Here is a 22,710-nt window from a genome sequence, read left to right as displayed (position 1 = left end):
AAACTAAAAAATGACAGTGTTGGCCCCCTTAAAAATAGTCTGGGTGAAATGGTGGATGAGGATGAGGAAAAAGCCAATATGCTAAATGACTTTTTTTCATCAGTATTTACAAAAGAAAATCCCATGGCAGCCAATATGACTAGTGATAAAAATTCCCAATTAAATGTTACCTGCTTAACCCAGCAGGAAGTACGGCGGCGTCTAAAAATCACTAAAATTGACAAATCTCCGGGCCCGGATGGGATACACCCCCGAGTACTGCAGGAACTAAGTACAGTCATTGATAGACCATTATTTTTAATCTTTAAAGAGTCCATAATAACAGGGTCTGTACCACAGGACTGGCGTATAGCAAATGTGGTGCCAATATTCAAAAAGGGGACAAAAACTGAACTCGGAAATTACAGGCCAGTAAGTTTAACCTCTACTGTGGGTAAAATCCTGGAGGGCATTCTAAGGGATGCTATGCTGGAGTATCTGAAGAGGAATAACCTCATGACCCAGTATCAGCACGGGTTTACTAGGGACTGTTCATGTCAGACTAATTTGATCAGCTTCTATGAAGAGGTAAGTTCCGGACTGGACCAAGGGAGCCCAGTGGACATAGTGTATATGGACTTTTCAAAAGCTTTTGATACGGTGCCACACAAAAGGTTGTTACATAAAATGAGAATAATGGGGATAGGGGAAAATATGTGTAAGTGGATTGAGAGCTGGCTCAGGGATAGGGAACAAAGGGTGGTTATTAATGGAGCACATTCGGACTGGGTCGCGGTTAGCAGTGGGGTACCACAGGGGTCAGTATTAGGCCCTCTTCTTTTTAACATATATATTAATGACCTTGTAGGGGGCATTCAGAGTAGAATTTCAATATTTGCAGATGACACTAAACTCTGCAGGGTAATCAATACAGAGGAGGACAATTTTATATTACAGGATGATTTATGTAAACTAGAAGCTTGGGCTGATAAATGGCAAATGAGCTTTAATGGGGATAAATGTAAGGTCATGCACTTGGGTAGAAGTAATAAGATGTCTAACTATGTGCTTAATTCTAAAACTCTGGGCAAAACCGTCAATGAAAAAGACCTGGGTGTATGGGTGGATGACAAACTCATTCAGTGGCCAGTGTCAGGCAGCTGCTACAAAGGCAAATAAAATAACGGGATGCATTAAAAGAGGCATAGATGCTCATGAGGAGAACATAATTTTACCTCTATACAAGTCACTAGTTCGACCACACTTAGAATACTGTGCACAGTTCTGGTCTCCGGTGTATAAGAAAGACGTAGCTGAACTGGAGCGGGTGCAGAGAAGAGCGACCAAGGTTATTAGAGGACTGGGGGGTCTGCAATACCAAGATAGGTTATTACACTTGGGGCTAAGGGGTGATCTTATGTTAATGTATAAATATATGAGGGGGCAGTACAAAGACCTTTCTGATGATCTTTTTAATCATAGACCGGTGACAGGGACAAGGGGGCATCCTCTACGTCTGGAGGAAAAAAGGTTTAAGCATAATAACAGACGCGGATTCTTTACTGTAAGAGCAGTGAGACTATGGAACTCTCTGCCGTATGATGTAATGAGTGAGTCATTACTTAAATTTAAGAGGGGACTGGATACCTTCCTGGAAAAGTATAATGTTACAGGGTATATATATTAGATTCTTTGATAGGGCGTTGATCCAGGGAACTAGTCTGATTGCCGTATGTGGGGTCAGGAAGGAATTTTTTTCCCCATGGTGGAGCTTACTCTTACCACATGGGTTTTTTTTGCCTTCCCCTGGATCAACATGTTAGGGCATGTTAGGCTATGGGTTGATCTAGATGGACTTAAAGTCTTCCTTCAACCTTAATAACTAATAAAAAAAAAAAAATAACTATGTAAAGACCCGCCCCTGCTTCCAGTAGAGGGACAAAGACCCGCCCCCGCTTCCTGTAGAAGGACAAAGACACTCCCCAATTCTTGTAGGACAAAGACCGGCCCTCGATTCCTGTAGAGGGGCACAGACCCGCCCCCACTTCCAGTAGAGGGACAAAGACTCCCCTCCGCTTCCAGAAGAGGGACAAAGACCCGCCCCCGCTATCAGTAGAGGGACAAAGACCCGCCCCTGCTTCCAGTAGAGGGACAAAGACTTGCCCCCGCTTCCTGTAGAAGGACAAAGTCCCTCCCCCAATTCTTGTAGGACAAAGACCCGGCCCCGCTTCCTGTAGAGGGACAAAGACCCTCCCCCAATTCTTGTAAGACAAAGGCCCACCTCGTTTCCAGTAGAGGGACAAAGACCCGCCCCAGCTTCCAGTAGAGGGACAAAGACCTGGCCCCGCTTCCTGTAGAGGGACAAAGACCCTTCCCCAATTCATGTATGACAAAGACCCGCCCCCGCTTCCTGTAGAAGGACAAAGACCCACCTCCACTTCCTGTAGAAGGACAAAGTCCCTCCCCCAATTCTTACAGGACAAAGACCCTCCCCCGCTTCCTGTAGAGGGAGAAAGTCCCACTACCGCTTTCAGAAGAGGTACAAAGACTGTCCCCCTCTTCCTGTAGAGGGACAAAGACCCTCCCCCAATTCTTGCAGGACACAGACCCGCCTCAGCTTCCAGTACTGGGATAAAGACCCGCCCCCGCTTTGTGTAATCTGTCTCGGGGTCTCTCCTGCTACAGATGGATTACATGTGACGTCTGACAGTGGACGGCAAGTTAGGGCCTCAGTGTGGGGGGATTTTTCAGGGATTTAACAACATAATCTCTATTAATAATTTTCTTCTCTCCCATGATCCAATGAGATAAAGGCTGATGGTGGATTGACGGTTTGACCCTATGGATGTACACGAGTGCTGCCATTCACTGGCTGCTAGCAGAGATCCTATGAGGAAGCCGCAGGATTTCATGATTCGCCTTCATTTATATAATGTGGACTAGCCCTTTAATTTATGCATGTGGGATTTTGCCGGGATTGACCCTTTAATGACTCACCCTCGGCATACCTGACATTTATCTAATGTCATCGAGCTTGTTCCGTCGTTGCCAGTGGCGGCGCCTTCCCCTCCACCACCATCCGCGCTCCTCAAATATCACTGAATTTATTACATATAACTGGACAGAGGAGCAATAATTGTACGTCATCGCCGGAGCCCCAGGACGAGGACCCCACTGCACTCCAGGGGCCACAGACTATTGTGTCTCCAATCACCAGAGCTGCAATCGCCATTCTGCCCTCTTACTGTGCATTGTGAGAGGTCAGATGTCAGGTACATAGGGCAAAGGTCACATAGGTGGGTGGAGCTAAACCATGGTCTGTTGTTGAATGCAGCTCTGGAGGGTGATTGGAGAAAATGACAAAATATCATTAAAATCGTTAATAAATAAAACATTCACTAGCACAACGAGACACGCTGGATATTTTGCTCGACTCACAGTAATTAGGAAGGCGCTTCCTCTTCATCAGCATTCTGCCAGCACTACAGGTGCAGGAACTTTCTTTTCCATCACTTCCCAGCATGCATGTATCGTATCAGCCTCCAAATATACGTAACAATCAGGACCGGGAAACGAGAAGTATACTGCCCCCTATGGATAATAACCAGTACATATGGAAAGAGCACCCCCTCCACCCTAAAAAAAAAAAAGAAACCGCTTATAAAGACGTTGTACGTCCCTGAGTCGCCATCTTGCGTGGCGGGTATCTCCTATGCGGTGTCCATTGTGATTGGCCACTAAGTGTCCGCGTTCACTGCCGTTCAGGAATCCCATCTGTGAACTAGAGAGCTCAGGATGAGCACCGTTGTAGATGATGGCTCAGTCCATGGGCGTGTTCAGCTGGTGGACCTGCATCTCCTGCTCCAAATCAAAGAGGTTGACGGAATCGGCGGCGGTGACGGGCAGCGGGTCGGTGCTGTGGTCCTTGTAGTTCTGCAGGAGGTGCTCGTGGCCCAGAGTGGCGGAATAGATGGAGTCCGTCTCTCCACGCAGGGTCAGCACGTTCCTCAGCGACAGCCCCAGGCGTGGGGCACTGTTGGAGTTGCGCACGGACAGGGAGATGACCCTGGAGCGTCTGCAGCAGGGCAGGTACTTCCCCATGGCACGCTTGAAGTCTCTCATGAAGAGGGGGTAGATGATGGGGTTCATGGTGCTGTTACAGTATCCGAGCCACGTGATGATGTCAAACAAGCCCGGGGGGACGCAGTCACAGACGGCCTGCGGGGAACAGCGCAAGAGGACGGTCAACACACCGGACACAAGGAAGAAGATGTCGGCGCAAGATTTCGCCATTTAAAGGGAATCTGCCTCCGGGGTCGGGACTTGTACCAAAATATTTCTAATAAAGGCACTAATAGTAATAGCACAAAGCGCCAAATACACGGCCTTCTATTGAGCCAATAGGAGAGCTTGAAAATTGATTTTTATTAAGCCCCTCCCTTCGATCAGACAGGGGAGGAGTCCGCAATCACTGCAGATCACTGTGCCTCTTCCTAATTGGTGAGCCCACTCCTCCAGCTTACCTGAACCATGTTGGCGATAAAAAAGGGAAGCCATGCCACGAAAAACATGCCCAGGAGGATGCCCAGCGTCAGACTTGCCTTCAGCGCCTTCTTACTGTGCTTCGTGACAAACCGCCTCCCCTCCACGACCGGGACCGCCAGCACCTGGGACGACACCGGAGCATAAGGTAGATGTGAATATATGGACCCAGGAGGCACAATCATCTGCCCTTCCTCCATAAACAGTGCCACTCTTGTTAATGGCCTTGTCTGGTATTGCAGTTTTCAGGAGTGAGCTGCAATTCTAGACAATGTATCAGCACGTATATAGGCATGAAACAAGTATTTGATACAACAGAAAACAGAACTAAATATTTGGTCCAGAAACCTTTGTAATTACAGAGATCAGACGCTTCCTGTAGTTCTTGTTCAGGTTTGCGTACACTGCAGCAGGGATTTTGGCCCCCTCCCTACTTAGCATAATACTATTTCCTATAAAGACATCCATTATTTTGGAACACTTATGACAATATATCTGAGGAAGACATTTATACTGTCGAAACACATTGAGCTTTTTCTTGAGAAATAATAAAAACCTTTTTTGGATAATATGAAGCCTTGGATCCTACACCTACAGGAGCGCAAATAGCCTGGTATTATAAATCTAGCTACCAGGGGGATCTGCAGCATACCGACTACAAGGAATCCACCTTTGATCACCTAATGGTCCCAAGTGACCTATATGCAAGATATCCAGATCTATAAAAGGTGAGTGCCACCTATATTCACCTACGATCTAATTCTACAGTTACATTTAGATTGGTGCGCTTTTTTCCTTTCCTCCCCTTTTACCAGAAACTGCAGGTAAAATGTAGAAGAGTGAAGTCCAAATTATTCAGCTGGATGCAATAGTAACAAATCTCCAGCTGTAGTTCATTCACAAGTGACAGATTTTGGTGCAGATTCTGCAGAAAAATCTGCATCAAATTCGGTAACAATCCACATCCCATAAAGACGTGACCGATCGCGGGATGTCGAAGTGACCGATCGTGGGGTGTCGAAGTGACCGATTGCAAGGTGTCGAAGTGACCGATCGTGGGGTGTCGAAGTGACCGATTGCAAGGTGTCGAAGTGACCGATCGCGGGGTGTCGAAGTGACCGATCGTGGGGTGTCGAAGTGACCGATTGCGGGGTGTCGAAGAGACCGATTGCGGGGTGTCGAAGAGACCGATCGCGGGGTGTGGAAGTGACCGACCATGGGGTGTCGATGTGACCGATTGCGGGGCCTCAAAGTGACCGATCGTGGGGTGTGAAAGTGACCGATTGCAAGGTATCGAAGTGACCGATCGCGGGGTGTCGAAGTGACCGATCGCAGGGTGTGAAAGTGACCGATTGCAAGGTATCGAAGTGATCGATCGCGGGGTGTGGAAGTGACCGATCGTGGGGTGTCGAAGTGACCGATTGCAGGGTGTGAAAGTGACCGATCGCGGGGTGTGGAAGTGACCGATCGCAGGGTGTGGAAATGACCGATCGCGGGGTGTGGAAGTGACCGATCGCGGGGTGTCGATGTGACCGATAGTAGGGTGTTGATGTGACCGATCGTGGGGTGTGAAAGTGACCGATTGTGGGGTGTCGATGTGACCAATCGTAGAGTGTGGAAGTGACCGATCGTGGGGTGTAGAAGTGACCGATCGCGGGGTGTAGATGTGACCAATCGTAGGGTGTGGAAGTGACCGATCGTAGGGTGTGGAAGTGACCGATCGTGGGGTGTGGAAGTGACCGATCGTGGGGTGTGGAAGTGACCGATCGCGGGGTGTCGATGTGACCGATCGTAGGGTGTGGAAGTGACCGATCGCAGGGTGTGGAAGTGACCGATCGCGGGGTGTGGAAGTGACCGATCGCAGGGTGTGGAAGTGACCGACCGTAGGGTGTGGAAGTGACCGGAGTGTCGGGGTGACGTTTTGTGGTAATAAATGTGTTTTCTCTTGGGCACGGAGGCCATTGTGCAGATCCTCGCTGCTCCCCTCCCCCCGGGCGCTCGCTGAGTTGGCAGCAGTTACCCCGCAGCAGAGGGTAGAGGGGTGTGGATGTTTTCTGCACGCTCCGTGCGCTGGAGACGAGCCTGGCAGGAGACTGGAGCCCACAGTTCTCATGTTCAGGACTGGAAGCCTATTACTATGGGTGTCGGGGGATGATGTGACTCACCACAGCGGCTGTTCTACAGCGTAAATCGCGCCCATGCTGCAAAGTTACAATAAGAAGCCCAGTGTCAGGAGAGCGGCACTGACAACGGACAAAACTAGATATATCTGCCACCTGCAGACATGCCATGCTCTGATTTGCGACTCATGCCCAGCACAATACATTTTTTTTTATACTACCCCTAATGACCACAAGGTGTCACTGTTGGAACAATGTATCGCCACCTTAGGGTATGTGCACACGCTGCGGATTTTGCTGCGGATCCGCAGCGTTTATGCAGCTGCGGATCTGCAGCGGTTTCCCATGAGTTTACAGTACAATGTAAACCTATGGGAAACAAAATCCGCAGTGCACATGCTGCGGAAAAAAACGCACGGAAACGCAGCGGATTATTTTCCGCAGCATGTCAATTCTTTGTGCGGATTCCGCTGCAGGTTTACACCTGCTCCAATAGAAATCTGCAGGTGAGAAACCGCAAAAGAAACCGATAAGTCCGCAGTAAAAACCGCAGCGGTTTTTCACTACGGATTTTGCAAATCTGCTGCGGAAAATTCCGCATTGGAATCCGCAGCGTGTGCACTTAGCCTTATGGCCATAGCTGGTAATACACTTTTGATTTATCTCTAGGTGCTTGATTTGTGAATGGCGTCTTAGGGACATACCCCCCCCCCCCCCCCGGTCTCGTGATTGGTCCTGACCCGGCAGCTGGTTCCTCCGCAATCGTACACTGATCAATTGTTCTGTGGCTCAGTGATAAGTGTGTTTCTTTTTTATTTTTATTATTTCCTAGTTGGAGAGGAAGTTATATGATGATTACAAGCTGTAATGTATAATCATTCACTAACTATAAAGAGACAGAACCGTGTTATTTCCATCATGATTCCCAGAGTGTCAAAGCTACAACGACGCAAGGATCAACTCTCAGTAAGGATTCTCAAAGTGTCAATCACTATAATATCTATATTCATCCAGTAATTCTGGAGATCGAATCCTGGAAAGTAATCTACATAAAACATCCTGTGTTTCCTTATTTATAGAAAATACACAGCACACTACTGTATATGCATGCTGCAGTACAACTCCTCCTTTCGTGTGTGTGTATGTATATATGTGTATATATTGTAGGGGTTCACTCGCTCAGGTGCAACGGCTGACACGCAGGAGACACGTTCCTTTAAAAGTTCATAGGTTTATTGCTCCATAAACCACATGGTAAGAACAGAAAACAAATAGCCTTTAGCTCAGGAAAGGAAAATACAAATGTCCAGTCCTTCAGGCTCAGTCCTGTGGAGGCTTTCTCCTCCACACACACAGACTCCTGTCTGTAGTGTCCCGCCTGGACACAGGGATCTCTGTCCACACTCACAGACTCCCAAAACACTCACACCCATGTGCCAAACACACCTCCATTATGTAGCCTGAAACCACACCCAGTAACCCATCACATGATTAGACATGTGGTTCTGACATCACCACAGGTCCTGACATACATACATAGATAGGCATGGTTATGCCCCTTACCCAGGGGTGAGGTATATGGGTAGCCAGACCCTCCCACCTCTCATAGCTACCCGTAACCCGGACCCAAATATACTAAGCAACTCCTTATTGCTTTATGTGCAAAAACACTCCGGGGTACATTGCAGGGAGCATCCATCCCTGTGATACATACCTCCCGTTGACTATACTGTTGAGGAGAGCCATAAGATCAAATACTTAACCTCAACACATAAGGTAATTGAGGGAAGCAACCTATAACATGTATTGTTTAACCTTACATAAGTTTTCCTCAGACAAAGTAAGACACTTAAGATGGCTGCCATCTCCTATACCAGAGCCATGTGCTCTGGTATCCAAGATGAACAATGAAGACACTGAAGATGGCCGCCATTTCCTGTTTTAGCATGCCGCATGGTCTGGTATCCAAGATGACGCCCATCCTGATGACCTCATGGATCCACCCACAGCGACGCCCACCCTGATGACCTCACGGACCAACCCACCTTGATGACCTCATGGATCCGCCCATGGACTTGCTCATGTCCAACCCACTAACCAATGGAATACATCCGATCAATCCCATTTTAGAGCTAACCGAGCCCCCTTACAGGAGATATATAACATTGTGTTTGACTAATAAATCTCTTCTTGGAGCTGAGCCACACATTGATCAAGGAGAGTTACAGCTGACTGTGTCTGGTGTATTTCTTTAGTGCACATGATCAATATCCATTAGGCCAGGAGTAGGCAACTAGAGAATTGAACATTTATATTAATTGTTCAACCCTAATATTACAACCTTTAGCCACGCTACAATATATATATATATACAGTGGGGCAAAAAAGTATTTAGTCAGTCAGCAATAGTGCAAGTTCCACCACTTAAAAAGATGAGAGGCGTCTGTAATTTACATCATAGGTAGACCTCAACTATGGGAGACAAACTGAGAAAAAAAAATCCAGAAAATCACATTGTCTGTTTTTTTATCATTTTATTTGCATATTATGGTGGAAAATAAGTATTTGGTCAGAAACAAACAATCAAGATTTCTGGCTCTCACAGACCTGTAACTTCTTCTTTAAGAGTTTCCTCTTTCCTCCACTCATTACCTGTAGTAATGGCACCTGTTTAAACTTGTTATCAGTATAAAAAGACACCTGTGCACACCCTCAAACAGTCTGACTCCAAACTCCACTATGGTGAAGACCAAAGAGCTGTCAAAGGACACCAGAAACAAAATTGTAGCCCTGCACCAGGCTGGGAAGACTGAATCTGCAATAGCCAACCAGCTTGGAGTGAAGAAATCAACAGTGGGAGCAATAATTAGAAAATGGAAGACATTCAAGACCACTGATAATCTCCCTCGATCTGGGGCTCCACGCAAAATCCCACCCCGTGGGGTCAGAATGATCACAAGAACGGTGAGCAAAAATCCCAGAACCACGCGGGGGGACCTAGTGAATGAACTGCAGAGAGCTGGGACCAATGTAACAAGGCCTACCATAAGTAACACACTACGCCACCATGGACTCAGATCCTGCAGTGCCAGACGTGTCCCACTGCTTAAGCCAGTACATGTCCGGGCCCGTCTGAAGTTTGCTAGAGAGCATTTGGATGATCCAGAGGAGTTTTGGAAGAATGTCCTATGGTCTGATGAAACCAAACTGGAACTGTTTGGTAGAAACACAACTTGTCGTGTTTGGAGGAAAAAGAATACTGAGTTGCATCCATCAAACACCATACCTACTGTAAAGCATGGTGGTGGAAACATCATGCTTTGGGGCTGTTTCTCTGCAAAGGGGCCAGGACGACTGATCCGGGTACATGAAAGAATGAATGGGGCCATGTATCGTGAGATTTTGAGTGCAAACCTCCTTCCATCAGCAAGGGCATTGAAGATGAAACGTGGCTGAGTCTTTCAACATGACAATGATCCAAAGCACACCGCCAGGGCAACGAAGGAGTGGCTTCGTAAGAAGCATTTCAAGGTCCTGGAGTGGCCTAGCCAGTCTCCAGATCTCAACCCTATAGAAAACCTTTGGAGGGAGTTGAAAGTCCGTGTTGCCAAGCGAAAAGCCAAAAACATCACTGCTCTAGAGGAGATCTGCATGGAGGAATGGGCCAACATACCAACAACAGTGTGTGGCAACCTTGTGAAGACTTACAGAAAACGTTTGACCTCTGTCATTGCCAACAAAGGATATATTACAAAGTATTGAGATGAAATTTTGTTTCTGACCAAATACTTATTTTCCACCATAATATGCAAATAAAATGTTAAAAAAACAGACAATGTGATTTTCTGGATTTTTTTTTCTCAGTTTGTCTCCCATAGTTGAGGTCTACCTATGATGTAAATTACAGACGCCTCTCATCTTTTTAAGTGGTGGAACTTGCACTATTGCTGACTGACTAGATACTTTTTTGCCCCACTGTGTATATATATATATATATATATATATATATATATATATATATATATACACTGCACAGTACCACTCCTGTCCTGTATATATACACTGCTAGAATAAATAAAGGGAACACTTAAACAACAGAATCTAGCTCCAAGTAAATCAAACTTCAGTGAAACCAAACTGTCCACTTAGGAAGCAACACTGATTGACAATCAATTTTGCATGCTGTTGTGCAAATAGAATAGACAACAGATGGAAATTATTGGCAATTATCAAGACCCCCTCAATAAAGGAGGGTTCTGCAGGTGGGGACCACAGACCACATCTCAGTACCAATGCTTTCTGGCTGATGTTTTGGTCACTTTTGAATTTTGGTTGAGCTTTCACACTCGTGGTAGCATGAGACGGACGCTACAACCCACACAAGTGGCTCAGGTAGTGCAGCTCATCCAGGATGGCGCATCAATGCGAGCTGTGGCAAAAAGGTTTGCTGTGTCTGTCAGCGTAGTGTCCAGAGGCTTGAGGCGCTACCAGGAGACAGGCCAGTACACCAGGAGACGTGGAGGGGGCCGTAGGAGAGCAACAACCCAGCAGCAGGACCGCTACCTCAGCCTTTATGCAAGGAGGAACAGGAGGAGCACTGCCAGAGCCCTGCAAAATGACCTCCAGCAGGCCACAAATGTGCAGCGCCCCAGAGTCCTGGTCGTTGCAGTAATGTCATTTTTCCACCAGGGGGAGTGATATTACGTCTGATGGCAGTAAAGGGGATCTGTCCAGGTATCACAAACACACCACACACTTCACACTCCAGTCCATCAGGGGGAGCAAAGGTTCTATCTATTAGGCCACTCCTCACAATTAGGTAAAACTGGTGGGTTGGTTAGGAAGTTGGGAGAAGTTCCCTGGATTCGATCCAGTGAGCATCAGACAGAAGCTGGCTGGAGTGGGTTCCAGCCAGATCCAGACTACGGTCTGTGGAAGACGAGGGTCCACAGAGCTGCAGCAGCATCCAAGAAAGAGACATTGAAAGGAAGCATGTTGTAATGAGTGAGAAACGAAGGCATAGCAACAAGTGGATACCAGAGAGGATAGTAGACGAGAGGAGTTGCATCCTTCTGGTGCGTGTTCCGGTAGCCAGAATACCGAGAGAGTAAAGTGCTCTACGCCATTGCTTCAGACACTGGCAGAACAGTCAATTCCAAGTAGGCTGCCTAAGAATACCTAAGAAGACAGGTGGCAACTTGTGGGGGTCAGGGCGTCTCTAGGGTCCCTATAAACAAGCCTCAGGCCATCAGTCATATGGGTTTTGTTCTATCCGACCACGGGGAACAGAGAGAGAAGAGTAATAACAGCGAGGACTTCATTAGAGCTTATCTTACCTTGCGCAGGCGTGTACTATGGAGGACAGAGAATGAACTTCAATCCAATATTGCAGCCAGCATGCAGCCAGCGTGTAAGGAAAGGGTGAATCAAACAGCCGAAAACCCCGCCTCAATGGCTGAAAATTGTTCCCTCCAAATTCAGGTGACAGAGTCCCTTTAAGCAAGTGAGGACCTACTGTGTTACTGTGCGCATAGGAAAGCTATTGCATTCCACCTGGATAAGGAGACTCTGGATTTGCCTTCAGACCGGCCGGACTCTGCCTGTCCTGTGATCCGGTGCCCAGGACTGTGGACACTGAAGCCTTCAGTAAAAGGTAAAGAGACTGCAACCTTGTGTCCTCATTCTGTACTGCGCCTCTCACCATCCACCATCTACACTCTGGGAAGCCCTGGGGATACACTTCACCTGTGGGAAAGTACACCATCTAGCTGCCATAACATCACCCCAGCGGACCCCTAAGCAGCGTCGGTCACCCTGACCGAATACCACAGGTGGCGTCACGAACATTATACAAACTTTCCCTTTTTATTGGACACCCCTCAAAGGGCCAAGGACCGGGTCGGGCCACCGTGACATCCTCCGAACCGAAGGACCCGGTGCCGAGTACCCCATTGCCCTTGACGTGGGGGCGCTTCAAATTTTGGCGTCACGAACAGGATGTACTTAAACCTGAAGAATCGGGTCATGTGTGCCTAAGAACTGTGTCGGAACTGTGATTTTCTGAAAGAACTGTGTATTGCCGTTTACCGCCGAGATTCCCACCAAAACCACCGCCATTACAGCACCATGTGGCATGCAGGAGGAGTGGGGCGTGTCATCGTGGGAGTAGCTTGGAAGAAAGTGGAGCCAGCCCCTCACAGATACTACTATGTCCGAGAGATATGTCCGTCAACAAGAAAGGTCCGCCTCCTGCTCTGGGATAGTGGAGGAGGAAGAAGGAACCACCCTCCGGAGGAGGATGAACGACGAGACGCCATTAGGCAGAACCTGGTTGGCAGCATGGTGAGCGGAGGAAACCCAGAAGAGGGGGAGAAAGCCCGCACCAGTCCCAGCCAATGGGAGCCGAGCGAGACCTTGCCAGGTCGCAGGAACCAGGAAATCCTAGGAGCAGAGTTGGAGGAGTTATGCCGCAGTTCCGGATCCTGTGCCAGCGTGTGACCTCCGGCCGCGAGGAACAGCAGCACCGACAGTCGCCAGAACCCCAGCCTGCAGAGGAGGAGACCGGCCCCGGAGACGCCGCGGAGGCAGGTAAAGACACCGATCCTGCCCCGGTAGCCGAAGAGTCCCTGTTAGTGGCCGTAGACTCGCCCCCGCCACGACCACCTGGACGGGTGTGTAGCCGCATTGAATGCGAGAGGCCCTGGGAGACTTTAAACACCGCCGATGTCCCGCTGCAGCCCATCAAGCAAACAGCGAATGCCCAGGGAGAGTGGGTGACGTTCAAGTAGACCCGAGCGACCACTGACTTGATTGGGTTCCCTGGGGAGACCCAGCCAGAAGGAGGGAGCTTAGAGGTCATCTCCCAACTGGATTACCGTCAGCAGCTACAGCGGCAGCAGGAATAGTGGGCCAGAAAGAAGGAGCTCAGGCGTCAAGCTGACCGCGAAAGAGACCTGCAGGCCAAAGCTCAGGCTAGGCAGACAAGTCCGGAGGATTGTGGCCCCCAGCACTACGGCAAAGTCGTGACCTTCCGCATGCAAGGGGGTTGGGGCTTTATAAAAGCCCGGCCTCGCCCTTGAGGTATTTGTCAACCGGCGGGACGTGGAGGCGCACCTCATCGAGGGACACCCAGGTCGGGATCTGTACCCTGGTGACCATGTTTGGTACACGTCATTGGGGAGACAAGGGGTGGTACGCCCTCCACATGTATAAATACAAGCCTGAAGTGACCATGCCACCGTCCTACTACTATCCACCAGAACAGGTGACCCCTGCACCGGTCACCATGTGTTCGAAGTGCGCTCAGACCCTGGTAGCAAGGAGAACTGTGAGTACGCAGACCCCTAAGCAGCATCGGTCACCCTGACCGAATACCACAGGTGGCGTCACGAACATTATGCAAACTTTCCCTTTTTATTGGACACCCCTCAAAGGGCCATGGACCGGGTCTGGCCACCGTGACATCCCCCCGAACCGAAGGACCCGGTGCTGAGTACCCCATTGCCCTTGACGTGGGGGCGCTCCACATGTGTCTGCACAAACGGTTAGAAACCGACTCCATGAGGATGGTCTGAGTGCCCGACGTCAAGGATGGGGGTTGTGCCCAGATGAAAGGTTCACACTGAGCAGATATGACAGACGTGGCAGAGTCTGGAGACGCCGTGGAGAGCGATCTGCTGCCTGCAACATCCTTTAGCATGACTGGTTTGGCAGTGGGTCAGTAATGGTGTGGGGTGGCATTTGTTTGGAGGGTCGCACAGCCCTCCATGTGCTCGCCAGAGGTAGCCTGACTGCCATTAGGTACCGAGATGAGATCCTCAGACCCCTTGTGAGACCATATGCTGGTGCAGTTGGCCCTGGGTTCCTCCTAATGAAGGACAATGCCAGACCTCATGTGGCTGGAGTGTGTCAGCAGTTCCTGCAAGATGAAGGCATTGAAGCTATGGACTGGCCCGCCTGTTCCCCAGACCTGAATCTGATTGAACACATCTGGGACATCATGTCTCGCTCCATCCACCAACGTCATGTTGCACCAGGTACGGACTGGGGCTGAAATTCAGCCCTGGCATTTGAAATCACACAGGCCCATGGTGTCCCTGTCCCCATGAACCAGATGGGATATATTACTAATATTACCCTGGATGGAGGAAAGGAAGATTTACTACAAGACCAATATTTCTAATTATACCCACGGCATGCTGAGGTAAGTGACGGAGTGACCGGCTTTGTACTCCGTCACAACTCTTAACAGTATGGGTGCCTTGAGAACATTGATTCTGTTAACAACGTAGCACACAAGGCAGCCTACAACCAGACCAGCCCTTCTGGCATTTGCCAGAATTGCCAAATGGCCAGTCCGGCCCTGTGTTGCACCACAGACTGTCCAGGAGTTGGCAGATGCTTTAGTCCAGGTCTGGGAAGAGATCCCTCAGGAGACCATCTGCCGCCTCATCAGGAGCATGCCCAGGTTGTAGGGAGGTCATACAGGCACGTGAAAGACACACACACTACTGAGCATCATTTCCTTGTCTTAAGGCATTTCCACTGAAGTTGGATCAGTCTGTAACTTCATTTTCCACTTTGATTTTGAGCATCATTCCAGCTCCAGACGTCCGTGGAATATTAGTTGGGATTTACGTTGATCATTTTTATGTTTTCTTGTTCTCAACACATTCCACTATGTAATGAATAAAGATTTACAACTGGAATATTTCATTCAGAGATATCTAGGATGTGGGATTTTAGTGTTCCCTTTATTTTTTTTTAGCAGTGTGTGCATATATACAGTATATATGTATGTATGTATATCCAGTATGTGTGTGTGTGTGTATATATATATATATATATATATATATATACACTGTATATATATACACTGCACAGTACCCCTCCTCCCGTCCTGTATATATACACTGCACAGTACCACTCCTGTATATATGCACTGCACAGTATCTCTCCTGTATATATAAACTGCACAGTACCACTCCTCCTGTCCTGTATATATACACTGCACAGTAACACTCCTCCTGTATATATACACTGCACAGTACCACTCCTCCTGTATATATACACTGCATAGTACCACTCCTCCTGTCCTGTATATATACACTGCACAGTACCACTCCTCCTGTCCTGTATATATACACTGCACAGTACCACTCCTCCTGTATATATACACTGCACAGTACCCTCCTCCTGTATATATACACTGCACAGTACCACTCCTCCTGTCCTGTATATATACACTGCAAAGTACCACTGCTCCTGTCCTGTATATATACACTGCACAGTACCACTCCTCTTGTATATATACACTGCACAGTACCACTCCTGTATATATACACTGCACAGTACCACTCCTCCTGTCTTGTATATATAAACTGCACAGTACCACTCCTGTCCTGTATATATACACTGCACAGTACCGCTCTCCCTGTCCTGTATATATACACTGCACAGTAACACTCCTCCTGTATATATACACTGCACAGTACCACTCCTGTATATATGCACTGCACAGTATCACTCCTCCTGCATATATAAACTGCACAGTACCACTCCTCCTGTCCTGTATATACACACTGCACAGTACCGCTCCTGTCCTGTATATGTACACTGCACAGTACCACTCCTCCTGTATATATACACTGCACAGTACCACTCCTCCTGTCCTGTATATATACACTGCACAGTACCACTCCTCCTGTCCTGTATATATACACTGCACAGTACCACTCCTCCTGTATATATACACTGCATAGTACCACTCCTCCTGTCCTGTATATATACACTGCACAGTACCACTCCTCCTGTCCTGTATATATACACTGCACAGTACCACTCCTCCTGTATATATACACTGCACAGTACCCTCCTCCTGTATATATACACTGCACAGTACCACTCCTCCTGTCCTGTATATATACACTGCACAGTACCACTCCTCCTGTATATATACACTGCATAGTACCACTCCTCCTGTCCTGTATATATACACTGCACAGTACCACTCCTCCTGTCCTGTATATATACACTGCACAGTACCACTCCTCCTGTATATATACACTGCACAGTACCCTCCTCCTGTATATATACACTGCACAGTACCACTCCTCCTGTCCTGTATATATACACTGCAAAGTACCACTGCTCCTGTCCTGTATATATACACTGCACAGTACCACTCCTGTATATATACACTGCACAGTACCACTCCTCCTGTCTTGTATATATAAACTGCACAGTACCACTCCTGTCCTGTATATATACACTGCAAAGTACCACTGCTCCTGTCCTGTATATATACACTGCACAGTACCACTCCTGTATATATACACTGCACAGTACCACTCCTCCTGTCTTGTATATATAAACTGCACAGTACCACTCCTCCTGTATATATACACTGCACAGTACCACTCCTCCTGTATATATACACTGCACAGTACCACTCCTCCTGTATATATACACTGCACAGTACCACTCCTCCTGTATATATACACTGCACAGTACCACTCCTCCTGTCCTGTATATATACACTGCACAGTACCACTCCTCCTGTCCTGTATATATACACTGCACAGTACCACTCCTCCTGTATATATACACTGCACAGTACCACTCCTCCTGCCCTGTATATATACACTGCACAGTACCACTCCTCCTGTCCTGTATATATACACTGCACAGTACCACTCCTCCTGTATATATACACTGCACAGTACCCTCCTCCTGTATATATACACTGCACAGTACCACTCCTCCTGTCCTGTATATATACACTGCAAAGTACCACTGCTCCTGTCCTGTATATATACACTGCACAGTACCACTCCTCCTGTATATATACACTGCACAGTACCACTCCTGTATATATACACTGCACAATACCACTCCTCCTGTCCTGTATATATACACTGCACAGTACCACTCCTCCTGTCCTGTATATATACACTGCACAGTACCACTCCTCCTGTATATATACACTGCACAGTACCCTCCTCCTGTATATATACACTGCACAGTACCACTCCTCCTGTCCTGTATATATACACTGCAAAGTACCACTGCTCCTGTCCTGTATATATACACTGCACAGTACCACTCCTGCTGTATATATACACTGCACAGTACCACTCCTGTATATATACACTGCACAGTACCGCTCCTCCTGTCCTGTATATATACACTGCACAGTACCGCTCCTCCTGTCCTGTATATATACAATGGACAGTACCACTCTTCCTGTCCTGTATATATACACCGCACAGTACCACTCCTCCTGTCCTGTATATATACACTGCAAAGTACCACTCCTGTCCTGTATATATACTGCACAGTACCACTCCTGTCCTGTATACACTGCACAGTACCACTCCTCCTGTCCTGTATATATACACTTCACAGTACCTCTCCTCCTGTCCTGTATATATACACTGCACAGTACCGCTCCTCCTGTCCTGTATATATACACTGCACAGTACCACTCCTCCTGTCCTGTATATATACTCAGCACAGTACCGCTCCTCCTGTATGTATACACTGCACAGTACCACTCCTGTCCTGTAGATATACACTGCACAGTACCGCTCCTCCTGTATATATACACTGCACAGTACCACTCCTCCTGTATATATACACTGCACAGTACCACTCCTGTATATATACACTGCACAGTACCACTCCTCCTGTATATATACACTGCACAGTACCACTCCTCCTGTCCTGTACTCTGAGTGTAATTCTCACTTCCAGGACTCTTTGTTCTTATTGATATTGGCTGGATGTTTGTGATTGTTGTCAGGCTGCAAAATAAATTTTAAACCAGCCAGATGCCTCCGTGATGGTATTATTCGCTGGATAAGTACCTGCCTGTACTTTTCAGCATCGATGACCACTTCTGGCCAAACTTCTCCGCACAGTAGAAGGGGGTAGCTGATCCCACTTGTTGCTGCCAGTTCTGAGCTGATGGCACTGCAGGACATCTTCATGATGTGTCTCATCTGCTACACTAAGTTTCCTTGGCCGACCACTGCGTCTACAGTCTTCAATGTTGTCTTTTTCTTTGTGTCCTCAATACTGAAGCAGATACCTATCCATCATGTAATACTATCAGGAGGTGAAGGATAGGCTCCAGATTTATTCTGCATCCGGACAGCGACCTCAAACATCCAGCCAATGTCATTAAGAACGAGGAGTCCTGGAGGTGATGATCCGGCTCCACCAAACCCTGACCTCACGTCATCCTATCATGAAGGATCTGCACAAGCTTCATACCCAGGAGATCTGGGGTCAGGTCTCCAAGATGTTTGGTACAACCTGTTGCAGAGATCCTCCATAACATGTACAAGTGACGAGAAGAAGTGATGGAGGCGACGGACGGTTACTAGATACTGATGATGGAGGCAACGGGCGGTCACCAGATACTGATGATGGCGACTGATCTAGCTATTGATATATACAGGTCAAAGATTCACAGATTTTGGGCTCTTGCAGATTGTTGGTGGAGTGGTACTTACCTGCACATGATTATCAGATGCATTGGGAACATTCGTGGTCAAAGAAGCCACCTGGACTGCCTGCTTTCTCGCCGCCAGTAGGATCCTACAGTAGGTGAATGATATGGCCGCTGACGGGAGAAAAAAAGTCAGACAGGAGGCGATCAAGGCGTACGGTAAGCTGACTATCAGACGGCACTGCTTCTCCGACATCGATGTCAGGTTGGACGATTGTAAGTTGAAGTCTGGCTCGTGCCACCCCATCTCAATGGGCAAGAAAGAAGCCAAAGCAGCCAATGTCCATGTGGCCAAAATCAATCCCAGCGCCCTGCAGGACGTCATCCGGAGTTTGTACTTGAGCGGGGAGATAATGAGCAGGTAGCGGTCCAGACTGATGACGCACAGGTTGAGTATGGATGCACTGCAACACATGACATCAAAGGAATACCAGACACAGCAGAACTCGGCATCCAAGATCCACCTCCCATAGAGTTCATTCAGCATGGCTGGAGGCATCACCACTAGGCCCACCATGAGGTCTGACATGAAGAGAGACACTAGGAAGTAGTTGGAGGTATTCCTGAGGGATCTCTGGGTGAAGATGAGTAAGATAAGTAGTGAGTTGCCTAACGTGGTGAGAAAGATGATCAAGCAAAGGAAGGCCGCCATCCAGACCCGACGTCCATTGGGAAATACCCCCTCTGCCTCTTTGCCATACAGTCCGTTCCAATGTTCATCCATTTGGTGAGCCATCAAGGATCTTTCTACTAAGAGGTAACCATTGCACGTGTCTCCTCTTTGCCAAGTGTCTCTCCATAGATCTTAGACCTTCTCCACCATCTTGACCGTGGATCTGTCTTCACCACTATTCCCACTCTGCTCCCATCTTACCTTGCCCCTTCTCCACCATCCTGACCCTGACTTATCGTCTTACCTCCCCCAACACCTTTGTATAGGTCCTATATTTTCTTCTCCACCATCCTTGGTCCATTTTTACCTCCTTATCTTCACCACCCAAATATTGTTTTCTTATCACCTTCTCCACCATCCTTGTCCTGTGTTATCTTCTTACTTTCTCCATCATCCTGACACTGAACCCTTTTTATCTTCTTACTTTCTCCACCACCCAGATGATAATCCAGCGTTATTTCCTCTCCTATCTTAGCCCCATCTTATCCTCCTACCTTCTCCACTTTCCTGTTCCGATCCTATGTTCTCACCTTTTTCACCACCCAGATCTTGGTCCTTTCTGAGCTTCTCACTTTATGATATTGGTCTCGTCTTACCTCTGCAGCTTCTCTAATGTTCTAGTCCTGTCTTACAGTTTCACCTTCTCCACGTTCCTAGTCCTCTCTTCTCACCTTTAACATCCAGGTCTTTGTCCCGTCTTAGATTCTAACCTTCTTCATTATTTTGGTCATGTCTTTTCCTTGCACCTTTTCTCCAGTTCTAGTCTTGTCTTACCCTCTCACCTTCTTCACCACCCTCTTCTAGGTTCCATATCCTCGCACGGTGTCTGCTTTCCTGGTTCTATATTATCTTCCCACCTTCTTCACTATCCTGGTCTTATCCTTTTGGCTTCTCTAATGTCCTGGTCTTGTCTTATCTTCTCGTCTTCCCCACTATCCTGATCTCTTGGTTTTTTTTTATCCAGATCTTATTCCCATGTTATCTTCTCCCTTTCTACTGTCCTGGTCCTGTCTTATCCTCTCACCTTCTTCACTGCCCCGGTCCCATCTTCTCCACCCTCTTGGTCCCTTCTTATCGTCTTCTTACCCCAATCCAGATCTTGGTCCCGTCTTATCCTCTCACCTTCTTCACTGCCTCAGCCCCTTCTTCTCACCTTTTCCACCCTCTTGGTCCCTTCTTATCACGGTCCAGATCTTGGTCCCGTCTTATCCTCTCACCTTCGCCACCATCCTGGTTCCTTTCTATAGGCTCACCTTCTCGGCTTTGCTTCGCTATTTTTTCTCACTTTTTCTTCTATGGTTAATTCTGAGTCTTTGTCCTCATCGTCCCACGTCTTCACCGTCTCTAATAATAATCTCCTCTCGTTCCTCTTGTTCCTTCCCTATAATTACTCTGTTTTCCTGCAGTTTATTGTGTCTTCCCCTGTCTCGCTGTCACTTCTTCTCTGTGAGACTCTCCTCGCCGTCTCCGCCATACCTCTCCCCTCACTGGAGCAGCAGAACCGGCAGAGGCGATGTTAATCACATGTAGCAGCCATCAGAAGGAAGCAAATGTGAGATGAGTAGAAGAGAGCGGTGACAGAGCAGCGTCTGACAGGGAAATGATGGGAACTCCGGCAGCAGGTCCTCCTCTCCAGAGCCCCGTCCTCCCTCACCAAGCATCTCCAGGAATGGTTGACTTCTCCACCTCAGCCAAACACATCACTCCGAGCCCATAAGATACCAACACAGTGAATGTGACAGCGAGCGGGCTCCAGGACAGGGGGCCCCAATATTCCTCCACGAGTCACAGCTCTGCAGGGGTTAATGTCAGATCATGCCCCTCTCCCAGCTAATATATATAAATGTTACAGGTCACTGATTTCTCATCAATATACTGTAGGGGATGGAGGGGGGCATTTACTATGCAATACACACCTCAGATGCTGCAAAACCTCATAACACACCTCAGTTGCTGTAGAACCTCATGCATGATTCACATCTCAGCTGCTGCAGAACCTCATCATACACCTCAGCTGCTGCAGAACCTCAATGCCCTTCAGCTGCTGCAGAACCTCATGCATGGTCCACATCTCATCTGCTGCAGAACCTCAATACACCTCCGCTGCTGCAGAACCTCATCATACACATCAGATGCTGCAGAACCTCATAATACACCTCCACTACTGCAGAACCTCATCATACACATCAGCTGCTGCAGAACCTCATCATACACATCAGCTGCTGCAGAACCTAATGCATGATCCACATCTCAGCTACTGCAGAACCTCTTTTTGAAAAACAGTGTACTGCCTTATTAGCTCCCATCTACCAGTAAATGTAGGGTTCATCACCCCATGAGACGCATCTCAATCTCATCATCAATCACCGCTTTCTCAAAAGAAGTTCTGCAGCAGATGAGTTCTGAATTACACAATGTCTCAGCTGCTGCAGAACACCTTTTAGAATAATAAATTGAGCCTCAAGAAAAAGACTAAATGGATCTGAAATTCCAGCTACTATTCGGCCATCACTTTGTAGCCCCCCGGACTGCAGAGCTGGAGCTGTCCGCGGTGCTGAGACCCCCGCCTCGCGCTCCCATCACGTTCTTCAGCTTTGCATCGTGTCTTGATAACGAAATAGCGAGACGTAACGGGGCGAGCAGCTCTGTACTCAGGACTGGCGGAGAGCAGAGGGTTCGTTACAGTGTGGACAATCCTCAGGATAGATCTACAATGTATCAGTCTGGATTTCAGGTGTGAATACAATTGTAGCAAACAAAACCCATCAGCTATGAATTATTAGGAATACGCTGGTTTTTAGCCTCTGACAGCAAGCGGAGATCTTGAAAATGGTGAAGAATTAGAATTAGTCTTTCGGGAACATGCAGAATATTTTAATACA

At 47.8% G+C, this 22,710-nt stretch overlaps 1 protein-coding gene across 1 annotated transcript; it reads right to left on the bottom strand.

Moving 5' to 3' along the window:
• Positions 1–3,068: 3,068 nt before the first annotated feature.
• On the bottom strand, positions 3,069–21,558 carry HTR6 (5-hydroxytryptamine receptor 6). Its single transcript, XM_077260252.1, has 3 exons — positions 19,160–21,558; positions 4,503–4,646; positions 3,069–4,197 (listed from the first exon to the last, which is right to left on the bottom strand). Exons 1-3 carry the CDS (start codon positions 19,889–19,891, stop codon positions 3,799–3,801), a joined length of 1,275 nt encoding a protein of 424 aa, XP_077116367.1. The 5' UTR covers positions 19,892–21,558; the 3' UTR covers positions 3,069–3,798.
• Positions 21,559–22,710: the final 1,152 nt, after the last annotated feature.

The sequence above is a fragment of the Ranitomeya variabilis genome, chromosome 4 (genome assembly GCF_051348905.1).
Source record: "Ranitomeya variabilis isolate aRanVar5 chromosome 4, aRanVar5.hap1, whole genome shotgun sequence".
Taxonomy (NCBI): Eukaryota; Metazoa; Chordata; class Amphibia; order Anura; family Dendrobatidae; genus Ranitomeya; species Ranitomeya variabilis.
The sequence above is the reverse complement of the archived record's forward strand: the minus strand, read 5'-3'. Positions and strand labels throughout refer to the sequence as shown.

Bases quoted from the DNA above. Each gene is read 5' to 3' on its own strand.
- HTR6 (XM_077260252.1), bottom strand. From the start codon at position 19,891: ATGGCTCACCAAATGGATGAACATTGGAACGGACTGTATGGCAAAGAG. The intron at 4,647-19,159 runs GTAAGTACCACT...GTGTCGTCCCAG, and splicing joins CATCTGATAATCATGTGCAG to GTGCTGGCGGTCCCGGTCGT. The intron at 4,198-4,502 runs GTAAGCTGGAGG...TGTTCCCCGCAG, and splicing joins TTATCGCCAACATGGTTCAG to GCCGTCTGTGACTGCGTCCC.